This window comes from Hylobates moloch, unplaced genomic scaffold, assembly GCF_009828535.3.
Source record: "Hylobates moloch isolate HMO894 unplaced genomic scaffold, HMol_V3 SCAFFOLD_7, whole genome shotgun sequence".
In the NCBI taxonomy this organism is placed as follows: domain Eukaryota; kingdom Metazoa; phylum Chordata; class Mammalia; order Primates; family Hylobatidae; genus Hylobates; species Hylobates moloch.
The window spans coordinates 45,561,198-45,563,791 of NW_026652282.1; the positions used below are offsets into that span (position 1 = coordinate 45,561,198).

At 56.0% G+C, this 2,594-nt stretch overlaps 1 protein-coding gene across 1 annotated transcript in view; it reads left to right on the forward strand.

Moving 5' to 3' along the window:
- Nucleotides 1-1,681: 1,681 nt before the first annotated feature.
- Nucleotides 1,682-2,594, forward strand: part of LOC116811695 (diphosphoinositol polyphosphate phosphohydrolase 3-alpha) — a 1,532-nt gene continuing 619 nt past the window's right edge. Inside the window, exon 1 of the mRNA XM_032756962.2 lies at nt 1,682-2,590. Within this exon, the coding sequence (XP_032612853.2) occupies nt 2,193-2,590 (398 nt within the window). The 5' untranslated portion in view covers nt 1,682-2,192. The remainder of the gene's footprint in view (nt 2,591-2,594) is intronic.

The following is a 2,594-nucleotide window of genomic DNA, read 5'->3' on the forward strand; positions in this document are numbered from 1 at the left end:
GGTGCCAACAGCTGCTCAGCTTCTGGGGTGGCCTCAGGAAGCTTACAATGGTGGCAGAAGGCAGAGGGGGAGTAGGTGCATCACATAGCGAAAGCATGAGCAAGACAAGGGAAGGTGCCACTTGCTTTTAAGTCACCAGATCTTGTGAGCACTCACTATCACACAGACAGCACCAAGCCATGAGGGATCCACACTCATGATCCAAACATCTCCCACCAGGCCCCACTTCCACCACTGGGGATTACAATTTAACATGAGATTTGGGCGAGGACAAGTATCCAAACTATGTCAGCTGTGAAAGTTTGGGGAAAAGGTAATTAAAAAATTGCCTCGCTATTGTATTAAGCCTGTTTTAAGTTGTGGATCTCCATATCCAGACTTTTCCAGTAGGGTTTCAGTCTGTGCCTCTTTCCATATTATAATGTCCTATTCCTCTTCCCTGCCACAAGTATGCCCCCGGAAGGGACGTATTGCAGAGGCACAGTGTGATGTAGAACTGATACTGATGGAATAGACTAGAAAATGGCACCTCTTTCTTGTGAGACAAAGGAGATAGCACCTGGCAATTGTGAAGCAGCCCTGCCCTGTGGCCAGAGCCTGGATTGGGCCCTCTCAACCCCAGACACCCCACTAGTCTGCTAGTTTTGCTAGAGTGTCTTGTGATTCATTCAAATCATGTTTCAAAACTCTGAGTAGAAGTTCAACCATTTTGTACTACTAAGTCCTAACCATATTTTTAGGACCCCTTAGTATTTTATATGTTTTGTGGTGGTAAATAATACACTTTGGGAGGCCGAGGTGGGCGGATCGCGAGATTAGGAGTTCAAGAGCAGCCTGACCAACATGGTGAAACCCGTCTCTTCTAAAACTACAAAAATTAGCCAGGCGTGGTGGCATCCCAGCTACTCAGGAGGCTGATGCAGGAGGATCGCTTGAACCCAGGAGGTGAAGGTTGCAGTGAGCCAAAATCGTGCCACGGCACTCCAGCCTGGGCGACAGAGCGACAGAGCGAGACTGTCTCAAAAAATAAAATAAAATTGTGAAATACGACGGGATCTCCATGTGCATGGTTTCCCAAACACCAAGTGGTGCTTATCAAAGAGAAAGACAGACAAGGGTGGAGTGTGTGGAGAATAGGAGAATGTCTCTGGGCTTTAACGCAGGACTACTAGATGGGTGGTGCTCTGGTCTTTAAGGTGTACTTGCATCGAAGTGCAAATGGCTGCAACAAGGAGGCGAGGAATGTACCCATGAGGAAACTGAGGTGCAGGGAGGTCAGGCAGGTTGTGAACAGGGGTTTAAGAAAAGCGTTAAATTACTGGCTGCGCCAAGATGCTCTGCAAGGTGGGAACCTGTTGAAGAAATAAAACTGCATCATGTGACTCAGCAAAGATGCCTGGCTACTGTGCCAAGAATCCTGTGGGTTGTTCTGACAACACCAGGGCCCAGGTCCCACGAGTAAGCCAGAATGGTTAATAGTGGGGGAGGATGAGGACGACGCTGCCTTTGCCCCTGTCTTGTGTAAAACAACTGCCTGTGGGTTTCCTGCAGCGCAGTGGGGAGTGAGAGGAGAAACGTCCTGCCGCGCCACAGTGCGTTTGGGTCAAAGGCACACGTGGAGGCAGTCTTGGCCAAAGTCACAATGCGGTGAATTTCGCTGTGCGCCAAGGAGGTTCCCGGCTCCAGGAGTGTAAAGCGCCTGCGCAGTGGGCCCCAGGCATCGCGCGCTGCGGGAGCCAGGAGACCCCCGCCCCTCGCCCCTCTCCCCTCGCCCCTCGCCCCACGCCCTCCCCTGCGAACGCGCACGTGAACGGGAGCGCGGACGCGCCCGAGAATGCGCTTCACCTCGCAGAAGCGGGTGGGCTCTGTGGAGAGGCGCGGGCTCGCGGGCGGCAGCACCTCCTCCACTCCGGCGGGCCCGGGTTCGGCCGGCCGCCCATCAGACTGGCCGACTAGCTGACTGACACGCCTTGCTTGCCCCCGCCTCCGCCCGTGCCCCGCCCAGCTTCATCTTTCCCTCCGCTCCCCCGGCTCGCGGGCAGACGGTAGACGGAGGCGCCTCTCTCTCCCCGCCCCTCGCCTCGGCCCTTTCTCTTCCCAGCACCTCGGCTGCTCCCCGGCAGCGGCAGCAGCTGCGTCGGCGGCCCACACAGCAGCGAGCAGAGAAGCAGCGAGAGGAGGCTGCCTCGAGGATGAAGTGCAAACCCAACCAGACGCGGACCTACGACCCCGAGGGGTTCAAGAAGCGGGCGGCGTGCCTGTGCTTCCGGAGCGAGCGCGAGGACGAGGTCCTGTTAGTGAGTAGCAGCCGGTACCCGGACCGCTGGATCGTGCCGGGCGGGGGCATGGAGCCCGAGGAGGAGCCGGGCGGTGCAGCGGTCCGAGAGGTGTACGAAGAGGCGGGAGTCAAGGGGAAGTTAGGCCGGCTCCTGGGCGTCTTCGAACAGAACCAGGACCCCAAGCACAGAACATACGTATATGTACTGACTGTCACGGAGCTGCTGGAGGATTGGGAAGATTCGGTTAGCATTGGGAGGAAGCGAGAGTGGTTCAAAGTCGAAGATGCCATCAAGGTTCTCCAGTGCCACAAGCCC